The sequence below is a fragment of the Hyperolius riggenbachi genome, chromosome 10, assembly GCF_040937935.1.
Source record: "Hyperolius riggenbachi isolate aHypRig1 chromosome 10, aHypRig1.pri, whole genome shotgun sequence".
Taxonomy (NCBI): Eukaryota; Metazoa; Chordata; class Amphibia; order Anura; family Hyperoliidae; genus Hyperolius; species Hyperolius riggenbachi.
In genome coordinates this window covers 100,388,745-100,415,356 of record NC_090655.1, presented here as the reverse complement: position 1 = coordinate 100,415,356, position 26,612 = coordinate 100,388,745, and the positions used below count along the sequence as shown (strand labels likewise).

At 42.8% G+C, this 26,612-nt stretch overlaps 1 protein-coding gene across 8 annotated transcripts in view; it reads left to right on the top strand.

Annotated features, from left to right (window-relative positions):
* The window catches only part of SGMS1 (sphingomyelin synthase 1), a 419,472-nt gene that overhangs the window by 367,851 nt on the left and 25,009 nt on the right, over positions 1-26,612 (top strand). For all 8 annotated transcript variants that reach the window (XM_068258841.1, XM_068258842.1, XM_068258843.1 and 5 more), the window contains 2 exons: positions 7,065-7,890; positions 24,761-24,878. In XM_068258841.1, coding sequence (XP_068114942.1) covers positions 7,265-7,890; positions 24,761-24,878 — 744 coding nt within the window. In that variant the 5' untranslated portion in view covers positions 7,065-7,264. The remainder of the gene's footprint in view (positions 1-7,064; positions 7,891-24,760; positions 24,879-26,612) is intronic.

Here is a 26,612-nt window from a genome sequence, read left to right as displayed (position 1 = left end):
GTGCATATGTATAGTACTACTGTGTAACAAAGTAAACCTGAGACAGATGAAATTAAAGTTTTATACATACCTGGGGCTTCCTCCAGCCGCCTTCAGGATAATCAGTCCCTCGTTGTCCTCCTCCACCACCTGGATCTTCTGCTATGAGTCCAGGTACTTGAGTCAGTCAAGCGTAGTGCGCATGAACACACTCCGCCGTGAGCGTACTACACCTGTGCAGCACTATTGCGCAGGTGCAGAATGTTCCTGGCTGTGGGAGCGGGGTGCGGCCGGACAGCGCTGACTGGCTGAATTACCAGGACTCATAGCAGAAGATCCGGGTGGTGGAGGACAGTGAGGGACTGATTAGCCTGAAGGGGGCTGGAGGAAGCCCCAGGTATGTATAAAACTTTACTTTTAATCCGTCTCAGTTACCCTTTAATTTGTAGTCACCAAACCAAATTTTAATAAACTATCAAATTATTTTATTTCATCAGCAAAGGGAGTGCATACATTTGCATAAATCAGCATCAATGCAGAATTATTTCCATCTCATTGACCATCTCTATTAGTGACATAGCTACACATCAGGCTTTATTCTTACAGCATAGATGTTATTTAGTATATATGAGATTCCTGTGTACACATCATATATACAGTCACAATCAGATATGTATATCTGACCTTAAAAATACGGGGACTGCTTTATTGAAGCAGCACAAGTAACTAATTTTGATTGGTTTATTTCATTTTTGTGGACTAAGCACAGCTATTACTGTATATATACTGTATATATACATTATTTTTAATGACTATTATCTGAGAAATAGAACATTTTATCATATTTTCTATTTTAATTACAGTTACAAATTCATTAGGAGTCGGAGTCGGTGCATTTTTTCCCGACTCCGACTCCAGGCACCCAAAATTGCCCGACTCCACGACTCCGACTCCACAGCCCTGCCAAAAACTAATAATTTCACGGGATGGGGGGGGGGGGGGGGGGGGGGGGTCAGCGCTGGAACAAGGATACAGAGAGGGCACTGAGACTATGGGATCCAAAGCCATTACTCAAAGGGAACCTTAACTGAGAGGGATATGGATGTTAAATGAAGTTCACAGATGGCCTATTACACACAATAACCGCTCACTTTAAACAACCCTCATGATTAATCCAATCATGGATGGACGTTCTGATCACCGTTGAAACACACACGTACACACACGTACACACACGTACACACACACACGTACGTACACACACACACGTACGTACACACACACGTACGTACACACACACACGTACGTACACACACGTACGTACACACACGTACGTACACACACGTACGTACACACACGTACGTACACACACACACGTACGTACACACACACTCGTACGTACACACACACACTCGTACGTACACACACACACTCGTACGTACACACACACACTCGTACGTACACACACACACTCGTACGTACACACACACACTCGTACGTACACACACACACTCGTACGTACACACACACTCGTACGTACACACACACTCGTACGTACACACACACTCGTACGTACACACACACTCGTGCGTACACACACACTCGTGCGTACACACACACTCGTACGTACACACACACTCGTACGTACACACACACTCGTGCGTACACACACACTCGTGCGTACACACACACTCGTACGTACACACACACACGTACGTACACACACACACGTACGTACACACACACACGTACGTACACACACACACGTACGTACACACACACACACACGTACGTACACACACACACGTACGTACACACACACACGTACGTACACACACACACGTACGTACACACACACACACGTACGTACACACACACACGTACGTACACACACACACGTACGTACACACACACACACGTACGTACACACGTACACACGTACACACGTACGTACACACGTACACACGTACGTACACACGTACACACACACGTACACGTACACACACACGTACACGTACACACACACGTACACGTACACACACACGTACACGTACACACACACGTACACGTACACACACACACACACACACACACACGTACACACACACACACACGTACACACACACACATTACCACGATCCTTGAATGGCGCCTTTGTGCCCGTCATTTGTACCCACGGAACACAATTGCGAAAGATGGATTGGGGAACGATCATTAATCGCATAGTTCATCGCTGCGTATCCCCTGATCCATCTTCTGCGGTCTTTGTAGTGGTATTCAGCTTTAAACGAGTATCTGGGTCTTTTTGTTTCACAGGTCGCTTCTGGGTTGCGTTAAGACACCGTAGCTCCCTGGCTTTTTAGATTCTTCCATACCATCAATTAATTTATAATTATCGTAACCTGGATGTCCTTATTTCATGTTAATTCTCTTTACAACGAGCATCTCATTCCAGCACTGCCTTTGTGAAGCAAGATAAAGCATGCTTAATGGCTGTTCAGCCCAATTTGACCATTAGCGAGAACCATTTCCAGTTCCAATGAATACAGATGTCCTAAAGACAACAAGTTGACATAATAAGAAATGTCTGAGCTGTCTGTGCTCTCTGCTAATCACTGGAAGTGCTTCAGAGACCCATTTCAATACTGGCCTCTTGCTAATGAAACCTGTTGTTGTTCTGCAAAAGTGATTTATTGGTGCGAATGGCAATTCCCTCTGCAAGTTAAATAATTGATTTAGATCTCCAATGTATTTGCAAAGCCAAAGTGTTGGAATATAAATATTTGAATTATTCACTGGGCTTTAATTGCAGAAAGCCTCAGCGTTGAGTCTTCAGTTCTTAGGAGCCGTGATGTCAGATTTTAGTGCAATTGTGTCATCGGGAAGTGTGGACATACCTCAGAAATACTTTGTAACAAGAGTAAAAATGCACACAGGAAACATATTATGGAGATTTCTTTCCTGCGCTCAAACACATGACTTTACAGAAAAATTACATTGGAGGCCTCTTCCTAAAGGCCCTTTTAGGCCTTGTTCACATCTAAAAACAAAAACACAAGCATTTTGCAGTTTTTAGCGCCTCCTGGTGCTCCACTGCATGCTGCGTTTTTGTTAAAAGCACTTTTCCAGAGTTTTTTTTCATTCACTCCCTGACCCAAGTCAGGAAGTTAACTCTTTGACCTGGAAAATAATAATTACAATGTATGTATTCTTAAAAATGCAATCGCTGCACAAAGCGATTTTGTGAGCGTTTTGCGTTTTTACTAAACTTTCCATTAAAGCAATAACGCCCCCAAAATGGTACAGGCACCGCAAAGTGGATGCAACGTGCTGATATGAACCTTCTCATAGAGATTCAAGCGTTTTCTGGGCGATTTTGAGAAGCTGGAAAAAAGGCCGAAAACGCCCCTATAGTGAACGAGCCCTCAGAGTGACATGGGTGAGTAGGAGAACAGTGCACCTGGGGGTCGTTCAGGCATCCGACACACTGAATTGTTAGGCAACATGGGGGGGGGGGGGGGGGGAGGTTGTGTCTCCCATACACTTGCCCAATTCTTTATGGACCACCCCACCCTAGCAGACTTTAATCCACTTTATGTACATAATTCATGAGGTACCGTTACATCTACTGATTTTGTGGGCTTATAGACCATTTGATTTAATTATTTTATTGAAACTGATGAAAATTGGTGGCGCAACAAGCATAGCTGATGATTTGACTGATTCGGGGGCCAAAATCTGGTGTGGTTCATGCGCCACCTGGCAGTGCTCGAGGGTGATGGCGGGGAAGGCCAGAAGTTGCAGCAGCGGTGAGATTTTACGCTGGTGGGTGCAGTTTAAATTTGGGGGATGGGCAGACAGCAGGGCTGTGCTAATTCCTGATGGATTTCATGCTAAAATCTATTATGATTTGGCCTGCAGTGTATGGGCAGAGATCTTTCTTCAATCAGTCTGTCTCTTGGTCGAACTGCCCATACATTGCTAGATGTATGGTCTCCCTTACCTTACTGAATAGCAGCAGCAACAAAGCCAGGCATGAATGGGTGAATCTGGGTGTCCTCTGTGTTCAGATAGTATTATAGGCCGAAAGAGGAAATGAGTTTGCCGAAGGAGAAGCTGCAAAGAGGGAAGAGACAGAGGCCAAGGACAGAACCTCAGCTACATTGCAAGAATTTCAGCCAGCATTCATTAACCTCATTTTCCTTGTTTCTCTTGTGGCTATGCTCTTGTGGAAAAGCTACTTCAATGGCTTCTAAATAACAAATGAGTCTGCTTTACTTCACCATCCAAAGTTCATAAGAGAAATAAGGCAAGCTTGAGGATGTGTGCAGTCCTACTTTACGGATAAAGATCCCACCAGGGTTAGCAGCAAATCTGCTTACTGCTCTCTGCATCTATTTACACATGCAAGAACAGAGATGTAGAGGTGTTCTGTATACTCGCCAATGCACTGTCACCGCATGTGTAAAATCTCACCTTTCTGGATATACAAGAAAATCAGAACTCGGTGAAAATTAAAATGGAAAGATAATTTAAAGCATGCCTCCACTTTTTCTAAGCAAGAAATAAACCTTTGAAAATCATCTCTAGATTTCAAACAGCTGTATTATACAACTGAGATTACGGTATGTTGCTGGTTTCCCTAATACTCTACTCTGGTGCTTCAATGTGTCATTGGGAAAGCTTCCCGCATGGCTGTCAGCTGTTACTGAGATGGGAGTGTTGTTACTTGCAAATGCTCTGTGCACATCCCAGTATCCCTACAGATGTGAGGATTTCTCCTATCTGTAGAATAAATGTGCTATTGCAGTAAACCAGTCAAGCTGTAGAAATGCGATCACTAGGAAGCTTTACTTTGTACTTTACATAGATTTATGAACCCATGAGACATACAGGAGAATTTTGAGTGTCTTTAACACAGATATATACTGTTGCCATGATTTCCAGGAAGGTTTATTAAAAAGTATATTAGATGTATAAAGCTGGCCATACACTAGGCCGATTCCCCGCCGATCGACAGCAGATTCGATCACTGGGATCGAATCTGCTATCAAATCGTTAACGCTAAATATCAGGACGAAATAGATCGGCCCCGTCGATCGCTCCGAGCGGGAAATTACAGTCGGTCGCCCGCGGGTAGAGAGCGCGTCGCTAGCGGCGTTCGAGTGCCCGACGACCGACTCAATACAGCTGCAATACATTACCTGCTCCACCGGCGCAATTCCCCAGGTCTCCGCTGTCTTCTTCTCCGCGCTGGTCTCCGGGTCCAGCAGGCTTCACTTCTTCCTGTCCCGGCAGGGAGTTTAAACAGTAGTGGGCGTGCTACTGTTTAAACTTCCCCCAGACAGGAAGTGAAGCCTGCCGGACCCGGAGACCAGAGCGGAGAAGGAGACCAGGGGGAGTCGCGCCGGCCGGAGCAGGTAGTGTATGCGGGGAGGGTGGAGCCGCAGCACCACCACAGATTGTGAACGGTTTCAGGCGGAAATCTATTCACAATCTGTTTGCAGTAAAGGTAGCCATACGATCCCTCTCTGATCAGATTCGATCAGAGAGGGATCTATCTGTTCGAATCTGATGGCAAATCGACCAGTGTATGGCTACCTTAAGGGTATTTAACCACTTGAGGACCAGAGGTTTATACCCCCTAGTGACCAGGTGATTTTTTTTTTTAAGCACTTCACAACTTTTATTGCCCAATCCTACAACTTGGCACCACCCTAATGAATTTTATCTCATTTTCTTCTCCCAGATAGAGCTTTCTTTTGGTGATATCTGATTGCTGCTGCCCTTTTTTTAAATTATTTTAATAACAAGCAAAATGTTTATTTATTTCCTTTTAAGCAATACCAGGTACCTGGCTATCTTCTCGTCTGCCTGTAATACTTTTAGCCATTGACCCTGAACAAGCATGCATCAGTTCAGGTGTTTCTGACATTGTCAGATCTGACAAGATTAGCTGCATGCTTGTTTCTGGTGGTCACACTCTATTGCAGCCAAATAGATCAGCAGGATAGTCATGCAACTGGTATTGTTTAAAAGGAAATATGGCAGCCTCCATATTCTTCTCAATTCAGTCATCCTTTAAGCTTCAGTCGTCCAAATCTCTCGGCTGGACAAGTGTACAGTCGGTGAACCTGTAACTTAAAGGCATATTATCATCAACTGCAAAAAAGGAGAACCTTTTAAAATTGTCAACAATAGCACCTTCTACATTACTCTTGATAGTCTTAATTTTTTTTTTTTGAGGGGGGTGGATCTAGAAGTTTTAGGTATTCTTCAAGCATAACTATGTGCATCCTGCTTACTTGGATTTGTTGGCTAATAACCAGGATGTTTATAGGCAAATTGCAGAAAACCTACAGGGCTTGCCTAGTAAAAGCAATTTTACTCCGATGCTCATTCCTCTGTGTCTAGGTGCTGACGCTGCTAATGGAGCTCAGACTGGCCTGTGATGATGAGTGAGATGCTGATTATTCTGAATTAATGCTAATTTTATACATTAAATGTGTCCTGTTGGTTTTGGTTGGCCCAGTTTTAAGCTGCATAGAATTTGCATGCATTGCAAAATTGTATCTTATTGGCCATCTCTCGGGGGTGGTGAGGATGTCATCTTTACCTGGATGTGTAGTTGTGAAGTTTCTTGATTTAATGTACATGCATCCTCTAGGAGGCCTGTATTCCAAACTAGTTGGGCAGTTTAATAGTTGAAAGGATTCTTATGGTGCTGCTTGATGCACTTTAGAAGCATTTCTCCATCTCCGATTAAAAATAACTGGTCCTCCTAGGTCTTCAGCATACATCAGGCAGCCTTCATAACCATTCTCATCCCCGAGTAGTTCTAAAGGCCATTAGAAGTACATAGCTATTGTACATTAAATGAGCACAAGCCCAAGATTGCAACCTGTGCATGTGCTACTGCCCAAGGAAACTGCTGTAATGAGATTGTACCTTCCACCTCTTCTGGTGAAGAAAAACAGTTTATATTTATAGCTTTGTCTTTTATGCGGTATGTACTATTTTAGACGTATTCCCAGTCACTCCTTCCATTTTGTAGACTCACGCTTAATTTATTTTTTCTCTTCTAGACGCCTCGTGATGCACCTTCTATATGTCCAAAACCAAGAAGACATGTGAGGATTTAAACTGCCATAGTTTTCCGGTCTCCTCCATGACCCATGCTACACAACTGATCGTCAGACAGGATGAGAAGAAGAAGATTACTTCATTGTAAGAACAATTGTGTAGACTAGCTTGTGACACAAACACACACTGCCGTGACTGGAAAATGAAGGAGGTAATCCACTGGTCACCCAAGGAGGTTGCTGACTGGTTAACCAACAGAGGTCTTCCAGAATACTTGGAGACCTTTAAAACCCTGAATGGCCCAGGTTTGCTCAGGTTAAGAGAAGATGACTTTCACAAGCCACCCTTGTCTCTTGTCTCTTCCGATAATGGACGGCAGCTGCTGGAGTTGATAGAAACACTTAAAATTGAACATCACATAGAGGAACACAAAAATGGACATGCAAATGGACATATTTGCACAAATGGAGAGTATAATTCAAAAGATCATGGTTTCACCAGCAAAGCCAAAAAGAATGGGATGCCAAATGGAATCCGGAAAGAGATGGTAAAAATTCCAATGCCTGAACTGGAACGTTCTCAGTCTTTTCCTGACGAGTGGCTTAAAACCTTGGTAGCCTTCCTCTATGCACTTTGTTGTTTCATCTTCACCACGGTGATGATCTCTGTTGTTCATGAACGTGTGCCTTCCAAGTTAGAGGAAGGTCCCCTTCCGGATGTGTTCTTTGATCACTTCGACAGGGTTGCGTGGGCTTTCTCAATTTGTGAGATTAATGGAATGATCCTTGTAGGACTCTGGATTCTCCAATGGTTATTGCTAAAGTACAAGTGAGTAAATAGCAGAATATCTGTTTAGTGCAACGTGCATGGATTTCACTCTATAAAGAGAATTATATATAGTTTCATATTTTTGCCGCTGGATGAGTTGAAAGATAGGTTCTATGCATACTATAGTAGCAGCCTATACAAATATATTTTTTAGGTAAATACTAAAGGTAAGTTGTAATTGAACACTTAAGAGGAACTATAGTGAAAAATAATGAATACAATTGCGTGTTCAGAATATTCATTTACAGATTATTTAGTCAGTGTTTGCTCAATGTCAAATATTTTCCCTCTCTGATTTACATTCTGAAATTTACCACTGGTTGTGACATCTTTAGTTCTGCCAGGTGATCTGTACAGAATGTTCGCTACTGAGAGTTCTATGCACAGAGGGAGATATTGCTTGTTTGACTGTTGGAAAATACATTAAAAAAGTTTCACTATTAAACTTCTGCCATGCCTTATCTTAGCCGTATTGACGGTATAAGGCAGTAGTGTATGCGGTGGGCTGGATACACTTGATTCCTGAGAAGTTTATAGAGCTGTGTTTATGCTGCTTATGTCACACCACTGCATACCTTCTCAGGGCATAGCTCATTTCTCCATGTACCATAAATAAAAAAAACACAGAGTAGCTTTAGTTCATGAGCACTAAAACACATTGCTTTATTGCTCAATAAAAATCCTGGTTTACTGAATCCAGATTGAGGATATATGTTTAACTTAAAGAGGAACTTCGCCAAGACTTGAACTGCATTCTAATCAGTAGCTGATACCCCCTTTTCTTAAATAGATCATCAAGGGGGTCTGTATGGCTGATATTGTGGAGAAACCACTCCCACAGTGTGATGTCATGACCAAGGTCCTGACAGGTTACGGTCTGTGAAACTCATTGCACTGTGGGTAATGACGGCTTTTATATGGTGCTGACTTTAACATATGTAAACTTAGAGACTCAGAGCACCTCTCATGGGCATGCTTTTAAGCCAGACGACTTTCAACAAAGTCGTGCTATGACCTCTTTGGAGGAGCCTCTTGCAAAATGGCCATGCGTGTCACTTCCTCTTCCTGCTTAATTCAGTGATGCACTGCTCTAACAGAGAAGACAGGGGTGACCCGGAAGTTATAACATAACCAAGATAGCAGCTGCAATTTTTAAATTGAAACCGAACTAAAACTATTTGGTGTAGAATGGCCATTCAGGCATCAAATGAGGAGAGCACAAGCTACAGAAAGGTATGCATCTCTAAGTTCTTTGCAGTACTGGTCGGAGTCTTAAAGGCATGCCCATGAGGTGCTCAGAGTCCCTTTTAGGTTTTATAATTGTTATGAGGTCTGTTTGCAAGAATAGAGATGATCAGTGAGATGACTTTCTACAAATGTAGCTTGAAATTGGACTGATGAAGTTCAGTTGCTGATTTGTGTTGGCCGAAATGCCTGGGAAGAGAGTAAATGACACCTCCAAATTAGATTTACTTGTTGTGGCAGTGAACTGGTTAGAACTGTTCAGTATTTCTGAAGGCCTCTGCCTTTTTCAGAGGGTGGTGCCTTGTTCTAGTTGTTCAGGAGTCCGTATTGCTTTTAGTGGAGTAAAAGTCTCCAGTTGTAGGGGTGGTGCTGCGCTGTATCCCTGAAGACTTCAGTGCATGAAAACAACCTTTCACAAGAGCCTAAAGCACAGCTGGCCAGTAGAAGTTACTCATTTTTTAATAAAAATGGTGTGAAAGTGCAGGTCACTGTTAGTTAAAACTATATTCTGAGATGATTATTATTATTATTTTTATTTTGTAGTTATATATGATGAGTCTTAAATATGAAGATTTTCTCATAAATGAGACCCAAACTTTAGCACAGTACACAATGTAAAGTTGTCATTCCAGATATGTGCTGTAGAAATCAATAGCAGTTTTCCCTGTGTGTTTGCTTTAGCTACATGTATCAGCAGATGTGACAAGCAGCAGAGCCTCAGCTCTGGCTGCCTCTAATGCTGGGAATACACGTTTCGTTTTTGAGCCATTTAGATGGCGCGATAGATAATTTCTGACATGTCCGATCTCCCGCTCGATCGCTTCGCCGCTCGATTTGTGATAGTAGAATGGAAAAAGAAAAACTAGCGGAAGATAAGAGAATCCACTGCAGAATCGAGTGGCGAAACAATCGGATGGTAGAATCGAGCGGTAAAAAAAAGCCATGTATGCCCAGCATTAAGCTTTTAAACATACAGTGAACATCTATAAAGTAAAAAAATACAATATAGTTAAAAACTGTAGAAAAACTACAACTATAATACAATCAAGATGTGATAAAAAAGGCATTAAACCTTAAGAGAAAAAGACACCCAAGAAGTGTATAGATTAGATAGAGTAGCACCCTATGCCAACCAGCATAGGAGAAGATGACAAATAGTCAAAAAGAAATTAGAGACAGGGAAGAAAATTGTACCTGCACAATTTAAATACACAGTAGTATCTCATCTGGACAATCACTAACCCAGGATAGACCACCTACAAGAACCAATGCAGGAACCAGATCAAAAATCAATTACAAGAGATGGCTAATACAGGTAAAGTTTAATTTTGAGAGATAGCTAATGTAAAAATGTAACCATAAAAGTCAAAGTATAAAGCGACCAAAGGCAATGCAGGCAAAGGCTAAGGGGTACCAGAGATTAAATATAACTACCATAAGCAAACGAAAACAATTAATATAATACCACATAGAACCATCAGGAAAGAAGCCGCACAGGAGCAGGACATCCAAACCGGGTGGTGACTACTCAGCAAATGAGCTCGATTTAAATACCTTACAGGGAGGGGGACTGGGCATGCTCAAAGCAATCCACACCTGTATGCAATCTTAAATCTGTGAACCAATGACAAATAGTAAAACCAGGTAAAGGGAAATGACGAAAAATGGATGAGACAGCCATAAGCATACTTCCTGCCTCAAAACCATTCTGGAGTGCATAAGCGTCACTTCCTCCGTGTCCAATGCGGAAGAATAGCCACTCAACAGAACCAAACTAGAACGCATAGGTATACGCGTCACTTCATGTATATTCTCCCAATACATAACTACAGCATTAAGCTTTAACCCTTTTCATTGCTCCTTGCACAGTTACAGTAGTCTCATTAAGGTTTTGTTTTTTTTAAAGGATCTCCATAAATTCTAATGACACTCCCCCCGCCCCCTATAGGTTATGCTGTTCTTTAATTTTTTGTTTGTTTTATGGCAGCCCTCCTGGCAATCATATTGTTCTGTTGAATATATCTGTGTTGGAGACACATACCTGGAACAAGCATGTAGTGGGTGAAGTCAGGTTAGAGTAGGATTGAACGATGTTCAGTTTAAAACCGAAAATCGTGATCAGGGTAAAGTTGCGATTTTCGCCGCTGCCGCATGTACTTGGTCTGTTTCGCTTCCTTCCCTCTCCTCCGCTTGCATCCCCCTCCTCCAGTAAGTTTACATTCGGGCTCACCACATTGTATTGCCGCATGGTGAGCTGCAGGGAACAGGCGGCGAGTGTTCGGGGCCTGTACCAGGAAGTGATATCACTTCCTGGTGGCCACCGTTACTAGGCAACACTTGTGGCCTCTTCCCTGCGGCTCAGCGCACGGCAATACAATGCGGTTAGCCCAAATAGCATTGGAAGTTACTTGAGGGGGAAGGGAGCAGAGCAGGTAAATGCAGAGGTGAGGCGGATCAAGAGGCTAAAGCACGTATACACTGCCTAACATATACTGTGGCACATAAGGCCCCGTTCACACTGCACGCGTTTCCAGCCGCGTTTTGGAAACGCGTGCAGGTGGCCGACACGCACGACCTCAGACATTGCATAGAGTGCAATGTCTGATGTTCACACTGCATGCGTTCCGGACCTGTGCGGTCCGGGAACGCATGCTGCACGCATTTTTTGTAAAAACGCGTGGCTGTCCCATTCACTTTTCAGTGATGGGATCAGCCACGCAACGCACACAAACGCGGATGGCGTGCGTTCCGCATGCGTGGCCATCCGCGTTTGTGATGTGAACGGGGCCATACTGTGGCACATATACACTGCCTAACATATACTGTGGCACCTATACACTGCCTAGCCCATACTGTGGCACCTATACACTGGCTAGCCTATACTGTGGCACCTATACACTGGCTAGCCTATACTGTGGCACCTATACACTGGCTAGCCTATACTGTGGCACCTATACACTGCCTAGCCCATACTGTGGCACCTATACACTGGCTAGCCTATACTGTGGCACCTATACACTGGCTAGCCTATACTGTGGCACCTATACACTGGCTAGCCTATACTGTGGCACCTATACACTGGCTAGCCTATACTGTGGCACCTATACACTGCCTAGCCTATACTGTGGCACCTATACACTGCCTAGCCCATACTGTGGCACCTATACACTGGCTAGCCTATACTGTGGCACCTATACACTGGCTAGCCTATACTGTGGCACCTATACACTGGCTAGCCTATACTGTGGCACCTATACACTGGCTAGCCTATACTGTGGCACCTATACACTGGCTAGCCTATACTGTGGCACCTATACACTGGCTAGCCTATACTGTGGCACCTATACACTGGCTAGCCTATACTGTGGCACCTATACACTGGCTAGCCTATACTGTGGCACCTATACACTGGCTAACCTCTCTTATACACTGGCTAACCTCTCCTGTGGCACTTATACACTGGCTAACCTTTCCTGTGGCACTTATACACTGGCTAACCTCTCCTGTGGCACTTATACACTGGCTAACCTCTCCTGTGGCACTTATACACTGGCTAACCTCTCCTGTGGCACCTTTACATTGGCTAACCTCTCCTGTGGCACCTATACACTGGCTAAACCATACTGGGGCACCTATACATGGCTACCTATATTAGTGGCACTTATACACTGGTCTAACCTCTCCTGTGGCACTAATACACTGGCTAACCTCTCCTGTGGCACCTTTACATTGGCTAACCTCTCCTGTGGCACCTATACACTGGCTAAACCATACTGGGGCACCTATACATGGCTACCTATACTGGGGGAACTCACCATCAGTGTGCTGATCCATCGTTTTGTATTAAAAATCGTGAATCAAATCGAAATCACAATTTTTGGCAGAAATCATGCAATTCATTATTTGGCCTAGAATCATTCAGGCCTAGGTTAGAGTCTGAATGGTCTGCATACTTGTACATTATAAGCAATTTAGCCTATTCAGGGCAGAGGTTGAGCACTACATGCAGACAGCCATCACCGTGCGTACAAACATCCAATCTTTATTGGTCAATTTTAGCTTTGAGCTTAAAGGACTTCCGATACGACAAAATTTAAACAGATTTTACTCACCTGGGGGTTCTTCCAGCCCATAGCAGCCGTCTCGGGTTCTCGCCGCAGCCCCAGTCCCCCGCTGATGGGGGCGCGAGCTTCACGGGCAGCCAGGGGGACAACGCAGAGGAATGGGCCTGTGGCGAGGCCCCGAGATGGCTGCTATGGGCTGGAAGAAGCTTCAGGTGAGTAAAGGATGGTGGAATGCAGCGGTGTTGCTTCTCTATGCAACTCTGCTTACAGCATAGGAGGAGTAGGCAAGCTGATGACAGCCGGGTGCTCACCAAAATTATCCGAGTGGAGCACCTGGCTAAATGAGCTGTTTTTTGGCCTTCATACTACATGGAACTGAAAAAAATGGTCAACCAAGGTTTGGATGTGTGTACCAGGCTTCAGAGGACAAATTCGAATGGAATTCAGGAGCCAATAGAAATGGTCAATAAGATGCAAATCAGAGTTGATACAGAATTCTTGCAAATTCAGTATGCACAGTTCCTCCGAGGTGGTATTCGTTTGAGCCATTTAAAAAAAAATTAAAAGATTTTAAGCTTCAGAAATTTGCATACACAATTTGCATAATTTTGCATTGATTATTTGCAACCCAAGTTGGGTCTCAGCTGCACTTTTTATTCGCCCTGGCTCCTGAGATTTCTCCAGCCCCGCTTTACCAACTCCTGATTTTTTTTTTTTCCCCAATTCTATTAACTTGAGAATCTGATGCCATTTATGGAAGTTCAAGAGGTCTTCCAGCTTTCATTTTGCCTGGCAGATTTCATCTCTGTATAGATGTGGAACTGAAATCATTTTGACATTGTTTTTTTTTTTTTTACTGAAGGTAATCTGACATTTGTATCCCAGCATGCACTGTGGTCTTTCTGAACTTTGTCACAAAGCTTACTTATGAAAAAAACCTAGTTGTCTACAATAGGTGCCTGGCACAGAGCAAATTGTAATGTATGGTATTAAACAGCCTTCAGAGCACTGTACTGATCCCAGAGACGTGCTATATAACAAAAATCATGCAGGTAATGTTGTTGTGTACATGTATTTGAAAGATCACGGTCACCACACAGCAGCAGATGTGAGCCATGGGCAGAAAGCAGCAGTTCTTAGAGGAGATAAAGGTTTCTGGCCAGCTATCACAGTCCAACAGGTGCAAGCTGTAGATTTTCAGTTTGGCATCTCCCTTTACTGCCATGAGTAACACTCTGCTGTAGCTTCTGCACTGACGTGACCCCAGCTTCTGTTCCACAACCGATGACACTTTCTGAAAGGGCCTTCAAGACCGAACATCATATTATGAAACTAGGCAAAGTAGGTCAGGCTGCCCACTTACCTACTTACCTGTAGGGGATGATCAATGAGACGCAGATTTTTCTGAGTTTATGCACATTTATGCAAATGCAGCTTGAAAATGGACCAATCTATTTATTTAAACCAGGGTGGGACTTGATTGGTCCATTTTCAAGCTGCATATATCTGCATAGACATTTACATTTGCATAAACTCAGAAAATGTGCATATCTATCACCCCTACTTACCTGCCTATAAAAAGCTTGGGCTGTATAATCCCAGGTCTCCTTTACACCTGGAATGGTCAGTGAGATGCAAGTATTTGAGCTGCATGCAAATAGTAGATTGCTTGGAATTGGGCCAATCAAATGCACTGTTGATTTTGATTGGCCCTTTTCCAGGCTGCATATAATTAGTATTATGCTTTTTATGGAAGCTGGAATTATTTGCATCTTGTGGGCTAGTTTTTTAGGGAACATTGCCCACTGTTTATTTCCCACTGCATAGATCTTTGTTTTTAATATTTTTTTTTAATTGTGGCTTAATAAAAATATTTATATAGGACCATATGGTGCGGTATTTTGGCCACCTTCTTTTCTGTTAGTATGTGGTGTATATAGGCTTTTCTGCAAGTTAGTCCAGATACAGACATTTTCAACCAGTATGTATTGCTTTATGATAGATGCTTCTCTGATTATTATTAATAGTAATTAGTATTTCTATAGCGGTGCCATCTTCCTCAGCACTGCACTGAATATATTGTCTTGTCACTAACTGTCCCTCAGAGGGGCTCACAATCTAATGCTTACCATAGTCATATGTCTATGTACAGGATCTTCTAAAAAAATTAGCATATTGTGATAAAGTACATTATTTTCTGTAATGTACTGATAAACATTAGACTTTCATATATTTTAGATTCATTAAACACAATTGAAGTAGTTCAAGCCTTTTATTGTTTTAATATTGATGATTTTGGCATACAGCTCATGAAAACCCAAATTTCCTATCTCAAAAATTTAGCATATTTCATCCGACCAATAAAAGAAAAGTGTTTTTAAAACAAAAAAAGTCAATCTTCAAATATGTTCAGTTATGCACTCAATACTTGGTCAGGAATCCTTTTTGCAGAAATGACTGCTTCAATGCGGCATGGCATGGAGGCAATCAGCCTGTGGCACTGCTCAGGTGTTATGGAGGCCCAGGATGCTTCAATAGCGGCCTCAAGCTCATCCAGAGTGTTGGGTCTTGCATCTCTCAACTTTCTCTTCACAATATCCCACAGATTCTCTATGGGGTTCAGGTCAGGAGACTTGGCAGGCCAATTGAGCACAGTAATACCATGGTCAGTAAACACTTTACCAGTGGTTTTGGCAGTGTGAGCAGGTGCCAGGTCATGCTGAAAAATGAAATCTTCATCTCCATAAAGCTTTTCAGCAGATGGAAGCATGAAGTTGCCCTAGTCTACAAAACAATGTGCTGTATATATCGTAGTCTAGGGCCAATTGCCAGTTTAGGGGAAAGCGAATTAAATTATCTGTATGTTTTGGGATGTGGAAGGAAACCGGAGTGCCCAGAGGAAACCCACGCAGACACGGGGAGAACTTACAAACTCCTTGCAGATAGTGCCCTGATGGTGGATTTGAACTGGGGACCAAGCGCTGCAAGGAGAGAGTGCTAACCACTAACGCCACAATGCTTGCCCATACTTTTAACATCGTTTGTAGTCTCCATGCTGTGCTCTCCCCATCACTAAAACTACCATGTGGCCTAGTTAGATTACCTTGTCTTGGGTGGGCTGGCACTGTTTGCGATCATTAAACCCTTTTCATGGTCCTTTGTTTCTCCTCGCCTCCTGGAAGTTGCTCTGAGTGGTGCAGGTGTGAGTTTTGAACTGTGACTGTGCAATGAAAGAAAGCACTTGTGGACAAGTGATTGCTTTTACTGCGCATGTGTGGTTGGGAACTGTGCCTGCGGAGGTCTGACTTGTGTGCCACCGCTAGGGGGAACTCATCTGAAAAATATTCGAGTGGGGGGGTTCATTTGTTAGGTTGGTTTTTTTTTTTGTTTGTTTGTTTGTTTTTTAAGCATGCGTTAGGTCGATCTCTCTTTTCTTTCTCCCTCTGTGTAGGGTATTTAGACTAGATCTATGGCTGGAAGACTGGATTGTGACTGCTACAGGAATAGTTACATGTACTGTGTGAAGTGCTGCAGAAGCAGTTAGCCCCCTATATCCCTAAATCATATCAACTGTAAAAAATGTTTTTCATGAATGGTTTATAAACAAGCTTATTTACGTGGCTTGTAATGTATCCTGCAGCTATTTTTACTACGATGCTTTGTTTGGAAATTGCCACTAACCTATTGTACCCTTCCAGAACACAGAGCATACAGGGAGAGTTTTAATTTGGAAAGAGCCATGGAAAAATGGTTTTCCTTATTAATGTGCATCTTTGTTCTTTCCAGAGATTTATTAAAAAGCTTTGTGCTGGATGCAAGCAGTGATTCATTTAGAGGTGTCAGTACAGAGAGTGAGGTTACAGCTGCCTCAGAATCTGCTCTCTGTAGTCTAAATACATTTCTGGAACCACTTCAATAAGCTTGAGGTCTCTTGTATAAAGCAAAGTATTTTGCATAGTAGTTCAACACCCCATAATGCAGTTGCTTCTGATTCCACCGATAGTGCCCACACATGTAGCAATTTATTTCAGCTGTTTACAGCTATGACATGTTAGATGATTGTGGTCAGCACGGTGGCGTAGTAGTTGGCGCTCTCGCCTTGCAGCGCTGGGTCCCCGGTTTGAATCTCAGCAAGGTCAACATCTGCAAGGAGTTTGTATGTTCTCCCTGTGTCTGTGTGGGCTTCCTCCAGGCACTCCAGTTTCCTCCCACATCCCAAAAACATAGATAAGTTAATTGGCTTCCCCCCTAAATTGGCCCTAGTCTACAAAACCTACTACACAATATAGACATATGACTATGGTAGGGACTAGATTGTGAGCTCCTCTGAGGGACAGTTAGTGACAAGACAATATACTCTGTACAGCGCTGCGGAAGATAGTGCTGGATAAATACTAAATAATAATAATTGTTACTGCCCAAAGAAAGCACACATAAAGGGGCAAATTCAGTTAACTGTGTGGTGGCGTAGTGGTTAGCTCTCTCACCTTGCAGCGCTGGGTCCCTAGTTCAAATCCCAGCCAGAGCAGTAAAACTGGCCCTAGACTAACATGATAAAGGCATATGACGATGTTAGGGATTAGATTGTGAGCAGAGCTGCTCAAATCCGGAATTGGGAGACATGAAAGGAGCCTTAGGACTTTTACTGGGGTGGGGTTCAAACAACCGGAAAAGTGGGATGAGAAAATCTAAAGCTACATACCTGGTGACAATCTGCGATGGTCGACCCCTGCAGGGCCCCAGAGCACTAAAGATGCTGTACATAAGCGTGGAGCATGTGCGACGGAGCAGCTTCCGGGGAAGGGGGGGGGGGGATTGCAGTGTGAAAAAAATGTGGTCGCGTAATCCCCAGTATCTGGCTTTGCTAAAGATCTGAAGTGCCGGATCTTTAGTTATCAGCGTCTTGCTGTTGTACCCACACTGGTCTGACTTGCCCGATTCATGGGCCATGGTGATCGTTAGTCAGACCCGTGTGGGTATGGGCCTTTACATGGCCTTTACTTCTGAGCTAATATGTATACACAGGAAGTTACCCCTTTCTCTGCTCCCAGCAAACCAGGAAGTAACTATACTGCAGAATATCAGTAGGAGTTCTGTAAGCTGTACCAATGAAATGTTTTCTGTAAAGGTTATTATGCTGTTCCTTCTTTTAGAGCAGAGAGGAAGTTGAGTTCAGGTCCGCTTTAAAGCCCAACTTTATTGATTGGTATAAGGCATTTGGCATATGCTAATGGAAGTCAAGATAAGTGTATATAAACTACTTTTCCCAGAATCCTTGGATGACTGTAGAAACCATATGTTTAAGTGAGATAAGCATGTATAGTTGACAGGAAGTAGGTGTGAACTATTGTAGGAGCTTCATTTGTAACAGGGTTTTGAGTTCTATGGATAGCTACAGCTACACAAGGGATTTTTCAGTGTGAAAAGTTAATTTCCACTGGTAAACAGTTATTATAATTTACACTAATAAAAATGCATTGTTCAGTTTATGCGGGCTGCACAGCTACTACAGACAGGTTTCGGCAGTTTTGGAATTCTCTGGTAAAATGTGTGCTGGAGAAAATAGATTTTATAGTACTTACCTTCCGCAGCTGTCCCTGTGGAAATCTCCTTGGGGAAATGCACAGAGCCTGCTACTTTCAAACATTTTAGTTACAAATGTCTCAAGGATACAAAGTTGCCTTCATGTGCAGATGGTACTGTGTTGGTGGTTGTTTATGTATAAACTGTTGCATGTTGTATAAAATTCAGTAAAAGATTGTCTGGAAAGTAAATAATTTACCCACATGTAACACTGTGTATAAATGCATTACTCAAGGACAACCTCCTGGTACAGGACCTGTTTTTAAATAGTGGATCTCTGTGCAGTGTATCATTAAATGTTTTCAGCCTTTTTACAGTTTTGTGTGTCACTTGTGAGGGGGCTTGGATGCAACTACTGGTATAACCTTTCTAGCGATACATGGTACAGCAGATTTGCTTCTTGCTGCAGAATGGCATCAGATCACTGTGAAGTATTTGGGTGGTAAAGGGTGTTGGAAAACAGAACCTATCTGTTTCTCTAGCAGCATGTGTGCCTGGTGTTCCTCTGTTAAACATGAGCCGCTCAGTCCTCCGCTTCATAGCTTAGGTAGGTGATTCACTTGATGTGCTCTGATAGCTCACTTCAGAGTTACGCAGATGTGTGCAGCGGAAAATGCTGAGAGTCTGGCTCAAAGCAAATAGCGTCCGCCTGCTGCTCCTGTCAAATCAGCATCTACAGCTCAGAGTGGGCAGCCAGGACAAGATTTTTTTGGTTTCATCTCAAAGCTGCCACTGCTGACTTCCTCCACTATAGCGTAAAAAATAGAAATTGCACTAGCCTGCATACCCATAAGGTGCATAACTGAGTTCTTGGAGCACCCAACAGCTAAATACAAAGTTCGCTAAGATCCTGCCCTTATACTTTGAAGGGCCACAATATAAAGGATCAGTACTGTGGTGATTATCAAAAATGCCTTTTTACTTAATTCAAATATGTTAAGTAAAAACAAAAAGCAGCAGCTACAGACTGTCTTTGCCTTTTTTACTTTGCGTGATTGAAGTTAGTGTACCAGAGACGATATAAAAGATTTATGCATACCTGGGGCTTCCTCCAGCCCCATGCGCACGGATCGCTCCCACGGCGCTGTCCTCAGCCTTCTGTATCATGGTAACGGGTCCCGTAACTTTGTCCAGTCTGTGCAAGAGAAGTGTGCTCTACGTATCGCCACACACACACGCACGCACACGCTGTGGAGTCAGTCCAAAAATCCGACTCCTCAGTTTAGGATTCCACCGACTCCTCGACTCCGACTCCTCTAATTTGCATTTTAAAATTTTGTTGATTAACAGTATGTAACGTGAAATTCGGCTCTTAACTGCCAACGCTTAGGAATTTTACTTTTACTGAAGTGAGAAGGATATGTAGACTACTATATTTATTCCCTTTAGACTAAAACTAGTCCTTGGTAAGAGTACTTGTAAAAGGTACAAACTGGAACAAAGAACATCTATCAGGCCCTAGGCAATGTAACTGTGGGTACATGTAAGAATGATGTGCAGGTACTCTGCAGGAGAATGAGGTGATTCTTCCTCTATTACACATTCTTCATGCACAATCTGAACCAGGTTTATGGGTGATAGACAACACCTCTGTGTTCAATGTGCACAACATTCTCAGTGGATTCCCTGCAGCTCTGTAGGGAGTGCATATGTAGAGTATAGTGATACTGTGTAACAAAGTAAACCTGAGACAGATGAAATGAAAGTTTTATACATACCTGGGGCTTCCTCCAGCCCCGTTCAGGCTAATCAGTCCCTCGTTGTCCTCCTCCGCCACCTGGATCTTCTGCTATGAGTCCAGGTACTTGAGCCAGTCTGGCGTGGTGCGCATGCACACACTCCGCCGCCGGGAGCGTACTACACCTGCGCAGCACTATTGCGCAGGTGCAGAATGCTCCTGGCTGTGGAAGCGGCACGTAGCCAGACTGCTCTGACTGGATTACCGGGACTCCTAGCAGAAGTTCCAAGTGGTGGAGGTGGACAGCGAGGGACTGCTTGGCCTGAAGGGGGCTGGAGGAAGCCCCAGGTATGTATAACACTTTTTTTTCCTTTTCATCCATCTCGGGTATCCTTTAATTTGTAGTCACCAAACCAAATTTTAACATATCCAATTATTTGATTTCAAAGAGTGCATACATTTGCATAAATCAGCAGCAATGCAGAATTATTTCCATCTCATTGACTATCTCTATTAGTGACACGGCTACACATCAGGCTTTATTCTTACAGCATAGACGTTATTTAGTATATATAAGAGAAGATTCCTGTGTACACAAAATATATATATATATATATATATATATATATATATATATATATATATATATATATATATATATATATATATATATATATATATATATATATATATATATATATATCTATATATATATATATATATATATATATATATATATATATATATATATATATATATACACATATATACATATATACATATATACATATATACATATATACATATATACATATATACACATAAACACTGTACAGTCACAATCAGATATGTATATCTGACTTTAAAAATATGGGGACTGCTTTATTACCCACACACCACACACACCACACACACCACACACACACACCACACACACACACCACACACCACATACACACCACACACACACACACACACACACCACACACACACACCACACACACACACCACACACACACACCACACACACACACCACACACACACACCACACACACACACCACACACACACACCACACACACACACACACACCACACACACACACCACACACACACACCACACACACACACCACACACACACACCACACACACACACCACACACACACACCACACACACACACCACACACACACCACACACACACACACACACACACACACACACACACACACACACACACACACACACACACACACACACACACACACACACACACCATTCTGGCAGTTGGATTGTGCCACTGCTTTTGAAAATAAATTGGTGTAAATGCCCCATGAGGAAATGGACTAGTCCGAAACCTTTAAGATTTGTACTACCTACTGAATGTGACAGTGACACATGCAAACAAGTAATTTATTGTGTATTTCCATTGGGGCAAATGTACTACTTGTAGGACTTCATGGGTTTGATTCTAGGCTAAATGACTGTCAGTAAGGAGTTGAAGAATTATGTACGTGCCAAGTGGGCCATGTTGGAGGGTATGCCCTGATTGGAACACTTTTTAAAGGACACCTGACGTGAGAAAGATTCGGAAGCTGCCATATTTTTCTTTTAAACAATACTAATCACCTGGCAGTCCAGATGTGGTTTAATCCTTTAGATGGAATGAGTGTACATCCAGGTTCTTTGACTGCTCAGATTCCCCTGATCAGCATCCTTGTTCTGGATCATAGCGTATTCTAAGTGGTATCTGGAAAGGCAAGGGTCATGTGTTTCTCATAAGGTTTGCTTTAGCACAGGCAGTGTGTTCTTCATGTTTAAATTGTGGCTCCAGGCTTATAACGTAATACAGTTTAAATAAATTTGTGAACCGCTTCACAGCTTCTAGTGTAAAAGTAACACTATACTCACCTATGGAGAAGGAAGTCTCTGGATCTTAGAGATCCACCCTGGTCCTCTCTGGTGTCCTCACTCCGATGTCACCCCCATTGAAGTTATGCAACCAGTTGGTCGGATACTCATTCAGGGATCCCCGGACAGCTTTGGAAACACTAGTGCTTCTGGAGGCTTCCAATGGCTCCCGTTGGCAGAAAAACTGAACGTGTGTGTGTGTGTGTGTGTGTGTGTGTGTGTGTGTGTGTGTGTGTGTGTGTGTGTGTGTGTGTGTGTGTGTGTGTGTGTGTGTGTGTGTGTGTGTGTGTGTGTGTGTGTGTGTGTGTGTGTGTGTGTGTGTGTGTGTGTGTGTGTGTGTGTGTGTGTGTGTGTGTGTGTGTGTGTGTGTAAGTGCATTTCACCCACCCAGTTCCCAGCTGCATACTATTTGCATTAAATACATAATTATGATGCAGTATTTACCATTTCTACACCTAATGTAGTCTTTGCTAAAGCTATTCTAGTGAGATAAATCTCTGTCAGTGCGTATTTCCCCTGATGTCATCCAGTAGTCTACCATGCCAGATGGCTGAATGACCAACGCAACCAGGTTTGCCAATTTTTAATACAACCTCAGTTACGTTCAAGAAAATTGCATAATGGGTTTTCCAGCGTCAGTGTGGACTCCTGATTGCTCTTAAAGCGGATATGAACTCAGAACTACCTCTGCTCTAAAAGATATGCAACAGCATAACCTTTAGGGAAAAACTTTTCTTTGTTACAGCTGATACAAATCCTGCAATAAATCTGCAGAGTGTCTACTTCCTGCTTTCATGGATGCAGACCTATTAACATCCTGTGCTTTCAAATTCGCTTATCTGCAGTGGCAGTCACCTGCCACAGGCGACATTCAATTACAGCTTGTGATTAGACACAGATGAGGGGGAATTACACAGGCTAAACTCTCTAAATACATTCAGGGTGCATTTCTCTGTTTTCTTCCTGTCTTGCGCAAGAGTTCAGGTCCACTCATGTTGGCATCTCCAGCTTGTCATCTCTCTCTCTCTATAGAACAAACCAGGCTGCTCTAGTGTCCACTGATCAGCCCTGAAACTGGAGCCATCACTAAGAATCTTTTTGAGGCAACCAATAGTAAGCATCTTTATAAAGCCCTGATCTTCCCAGCAGTGCTCCATAGACTACATTGTAAAGCTCAGGTAACTGTCCCTCAGATGAGCTCACTACTGATCCCCACCATAGTCCTAGTTTGTCCTCTACTCTATTTTAAGGCCAGTTTTAAAGGACCACTCCAGCGAAAGAAGTAAGCAGTTAAAATCTGACAACTGACAGGTTTTGGACTAGTCCATTTCTTCATGGGGATTCTCAGTTTTCCTGAATGCCAGTTGCTAAGTCTAACTGACAAAATTGTGTGCGAGTAGCTAGGATATATATATATATATATATATATATATATATATATATATATATATATATATATATATATATATATATATATATTCTCCTGCCCTACAGGAAATGCTATTAAAAACCAATAGAATCCCACATGAGGAGATAAACTAGTCCAAAACCTGTCAGTTCTGTCAACTTTTACCTACTTACTTTTTTTCACGGGAGTGGTCCTTTTAAGGGCAAAATTATCAACTCCTCTATTTTTGGAAAGTGGAAGTAATCCCAAACACACATGAATATATACAAACTTCACGCAGATAGGCCTAGTGCACACCAGAGCGGTTCGGCTGCGTTTTGCGATCCGCTTGCGGCTGCGGATCCGCTTGGGTAATGTATTTCAATGGGCTAGTGCACACCAGAGCGGGAGGCGTTTTGCAGAAACGCATACTCCCAGGCTGCTGCAGATTTTGGATTGCGGAGGCGTTTCTGACTCAATGTTAAGTATAGGAAAGACGCAAACCGACACTTCAGCGCGGTTTGCCAGGCGGTTTTTTTTGTTACAGTAGCTGTTCAGTAACAGCTTTACTGTAACAATACATGAAATCTACTACACCAAAAACGCTTCACAAAACCGCAAAATGCTAGCTGAAATGCTACAGAAAAAGAAGAAAAAGCATTTCAAAATCTGCTAGCATTTTGCGGATCTGCTAGCGGTTTTTGGTGTGCACTAGGCCTTAGTATCCGAGCCCTGCCTTGATCCGGGGACTGTAGTTCGGTTATGTAAGAATACTAACACCATAGCCACCATGCTACTTGAAGAACACCTGAAGTCAGAAGGGACATGGAGGCTGCCACATTTGTTTCCTGGTTGAACTTGTTTCTGACAGGTAGAACAAGTTACATGTGTAGAATTAGCCTTTTATCAGGACAGAAAGCATGAAACATTGTTGCTCTTTGTAATGTTGTTGTGATTTATAGCTTTCTATATTTTCTAATCATTGTTGTTTTTCTTGGCAGGTCCATAGTTGGCCGAAGATTTTTTTGTATAGTTGGTACTCTGTACTTGTACCGATGCATGACTATGTATGTTACTACACTGCCAGTTCCTGGAATGCATTTCAGCTGTTCTCCAAAGGTAAGCCTTATCTTTCCTATAAACCTTTTTATTATGCTGTTTTATTGTAACCTCAAAGTTGACCTCGGTTCAGTAAGTTATAACAAAGTAATTTTAAACCAGAGGGCGTTATTCCTGAGTAATTTTTAAACCAGGCAGGGTTTGCCGGTTTCCCAAGCTCCTGCTGGCAGCAAACCTTTCTTTTGTGTTAAAATAGAAAAAAAGTATCAGTATCCAGAAACATGAGGTTTGGAGCTAGTACCTGAAATCGGAACATCTTCTTATTTAAAAGAAAATTATCTGTATGGTCTCTTCTAACACATGATTAACTTACATGCCTTTATTTTGTCTTTCAAATTCCTCAAATATTCCCACTTTCTGCCCATAGACTTCCTGTCAGTGCATAGACCGGAAGTGAAACTATCTGAGGTGTGAGATGTCATAAATATAGAATAAAGGTGTGGCAAAGAGCATTACAAAGACCTTGTATTTTGTCTGTGAAGTCACTTTCAGCAGATACCACATTCCTACTTCCTGCCTGTAGATGGGCCTCACGTCTGTAGGCAAGAAATGGAACTATCTGAGAAATGAGGCTTGGCAGAGCAAGGGGTAGGTTGCTAGTCCTGTTTCAGAGCAAAACATACAAGCCTAGTTTTATGCAGACAAATAACATTTTGTACCGCGCTTTTCTCCTGGCCGACTCAAAGCGCCAGAGCTGCAGCCACTAGGGCGCACTCTATAGGCAGTAGCAGTGTTAGGGAGTCTAGCCCAAGGACTCACTATTGAATAGCGGCAGGCTTACTGAACTGGAAGAGCGGAGATTCGAACCCTGGTCTCCTATGTCAGAGGCAGAAGGCTTAGGCCTCTTGCACACTGCAAGCAATTCAGATTCCGCTTTTTAATCAGTTTTTACCTCCGATTCAGATTCAGATTTGCAGTGTGCAAGGAGCAAACTGCAAATCTGAATCTGAAGTAAAAACAGATTAAAAAGCGGAATCTGAATCTGAATTGCTTGCAGTGTGCAAGAGGCCTTAAAAAGATAAAGACCAGTATTTTTATGTGTTATAAATGCAGAAATAAAATTCTGGGGGGGGGGGGGGGGGGGGAGTTGAGCTACAACTGCAGCCCAGCTTATTATGCTGCTTATTTCCTTCTCGGGCCACCTACAGGCCTCTGCTCACTCAGCTTCCCATCAGCTGGAACACTGCCCCCTTTCCTTATATGGGCTCATTCTATATAACAGAGGGAGGGGTATCAATTATATGTGTAAAATACATTTTAATTATAAAAATGTCAGCGGACAGGCCTTTAAATATTCATTATTTTTTTTCCCTCAGAAATGTTGTTACAACATAGGATTTCACAATCCCTGAAGAAATGGGGCCCAGTTAGCCAGCTGTTTAGCATAAAACCACCATCTTCCCCAGCCCCCACACCTCCTGTCTTAAAGGCCCATTCACACTTACAAATCGCTAAACGCTAGCGTTTTGCGCAGGTGATTTTTTTTTATCCGCGATTTAACACGCAAAAATCACTGGACACTTTCGCGATTTCAGAACAATCGCGGTCAAAGCTTTAATAGCACTGTACCGCGATCACTCCAGAATTGCCTCACAACTGCTGCAGGTAAGGCGTTTGCGATTGGAGCTAGTGAGAACACTGCCATAGGGTGGAATAGCACTAGCGTTTAAAAAAAAAAAAAAAAGCTAGAGTTTTGGCGATTAGTGGCAATCGCCCGCTAATCACCCTAGTGTG